Below are 1,984 nucleotides of genomic sequence, written 5' to 3' on the forward strand. Positions count from 1 at the left end.
AATTTCCTCACCTGGGAGCTCCCATTCTGATGAAATCACTGGTCTGGGCACATATCCACAGACTCAATATAAGTTAACAATGCAGTATGGAACCCAAGGAAACTGATGGGATTTTAAGAGAGGTAGTGTGGGGGCAGCTAGGTGGCACAGTGGATGGAGCACCGGTCCTGGTTTTGGAAAGACCTGAGTTCAAATTCTGCCTCAGGCACTGACTCGCTGGGTCAAATCAGTTTCCTCATCTGTAAAACAGGGATAATAACAGCACCATCCTCATAGGATGAGGTAATATGTAGAAACAGAAATTTAGTTATTATTGCTTATCATTTGTTATTAATGAGTAGAAGCAGATTGTGGACTATGACCAGAAATGACTTGTGTGCAGAGCGGTAGGAAGGGTCTCATCTGGGAAATGTAGGAGCTGGCCAGACAATGAGAATGAGGGGCTCCTGGGTGGGCGGCTCAGAGGCTATCCTGGTGCCCTGAAGATGTTAAAAGGAGAAAGGAGGAGGCACCTAAGGCTGGACGGGCTGATTGGGGAGTGGGGAGGAAGAGTCAGGCTTTTACTTATATTGGGGTTCAGAAGTAAGGCCCTTTGGCGGTAGAAGCTTTGCGGAGCTTGGTGACCCTATAATAATTAGGCTCTGATGAGAGTCCACCCACAGACAGTGGTTTATGTAATTACACCAAACTTGTGTTATGACCTGGGGCCTCCCGCCTGGTTTTAAATGGACCAGGTTCAATTTTTTTTTAAGGCAATTGGGGTTAAGTGACTTGCCCAGGGTCACACAGCTAGTACGTGCCAAGTGTTTGGTCTGAGGTCAGATTTGAACTCAGGTCCTCCTGACTTCAGGGCTGGTGCTCTGTCCACTGTGTCACCTAGCTGCCTCACCAGGTTCAGTCTTAGAGTCTTCTCTTAAATCATTTTTCCTTTGATGACTTGTGCCTTGACTCTGGAATTTTTCCTGATTATATCACAATTTGGCGCGTGCTGCTTCTATCCAGAGACTCCCTTTGAAGCAATAAAATATAGCTCATGCCTACATAAAAGCTCTATCTTTGGGAGTTCAAATGCAGCTTGAGACACTTAGTAGCTGTGTGACCTGGGCAAGTCACTTAACCTTGTTTGCCTCAGTTTCCTCCAGCACCTTTGCCAAGAAACCCTAAATGGGGTCACAAAGAGTTGGATACAACTGAAGGACAACAACGACGTTTTCATTGTTATTTCCTTCTGGCTCTTCCCAGGCTCCCCTGCAGTTAAAGGAGATCATCCCCGGGATTCTCAATGTCTTGGCCAACGTCAGAGAAAAGGACCATGGGGCCTTCCTGAACTGGAAAGGAGAGGTGGTCCCTTGGTAGTCCTGGCTGCCCCCACCCTGCCAGGGGGCCCCGTTATTCCTTTAGCCCCACCTACCCCCTTACCCACTGAATCCCACAACTCCAGGGAGCCGTTCACTCCCCAGAGCCTTCCAATCCCTGGCTCTATCTTTATCTTAGCCCCTTCGCTCACTCACTCTCTCACCCCCCAGGCCCTAGTGTCCCCCTGTCCCCCCCATACATATCCCATCAACCTCCGGGTTTAGGGTACTTGAGAGATCCTTATTAAAAAAAAAAAAGGAAATGTGTAGTTGTTTTTTTTCCAGTACGAATTTGAGCTCTGAGTCAGTTCTTTCAATATTTAAAGTTGCAGCAAAGTTATTAAAAGGTAATCTCGTGAAGCAGGGTGTGGGCCTAACCTGGTGCTGCTTCTTCTGTCCTGTACAAGCCAGGTGGAGAGAATGCTAGACTAATTGTATCACTCTGGGAAGGTTCCTTAAGCGTTCTCACTCTCAGTTTCCTCATCTGTAAAGTGGGAATAGCAGTAGTACTTGCCTGATAGAATTGCTGTGAAGCATGTGTAATGCTATTTTTTGACATGGCCCAAAAAATCGTTGGAAGGGGGTAGGTTTTGGCTCTAGGGGCTTTGCCCTGCACTGAGGCTGTTTTC

The 1,984-nt window shown here is 47.3% G+C and overlaps 1 protein-coding gene across 1 annotated transcript in view; it reads left to right on the top strand.

Annotated features, from left to right (window-relative positions):
• The window catches only part of LOC110198111 (C-signal-like), a 19,829-nt gene extending 18,244 nt beyond the window's left edge, over window positions 1-1,585 (top strand). Inside the window, exon 6 of the mRNA XM_020972282.1 lies at window positions 1,243-1,585. Coding sequence (XP_020827941.1) covers window positions 1,243-1,356 — 114 coding nt within the window. The 3' untranslated portion in view covers window positions 1,357-1,585. The remainder of the gene's footprint in view (window positions 1-1,242) is intronic.
• Window positions 1,586-1,984: the final 399 nt, after the last annotated feature.

The sequence above is a fragment of the Phascolarctos cinereus genome, unplaced genomic scaffold, assembly GCF_003287225.1.
Source record: "Phascolarctos cinereus isolate Bilbo 61053 unplaced genomic scaffold, phaCin_HiC Scaffold_726;HRSCAF=1367, whole genome shotgun sequence".
In the NCBI taxonomy this organism is placed as follows: domain Eukaryota; kingdom Metazoa; phylum Chordata; class Mammalia; order Diprotodontia; family Phascolarctidae; genus Phascolarctos; species Phascolarctos cinereus.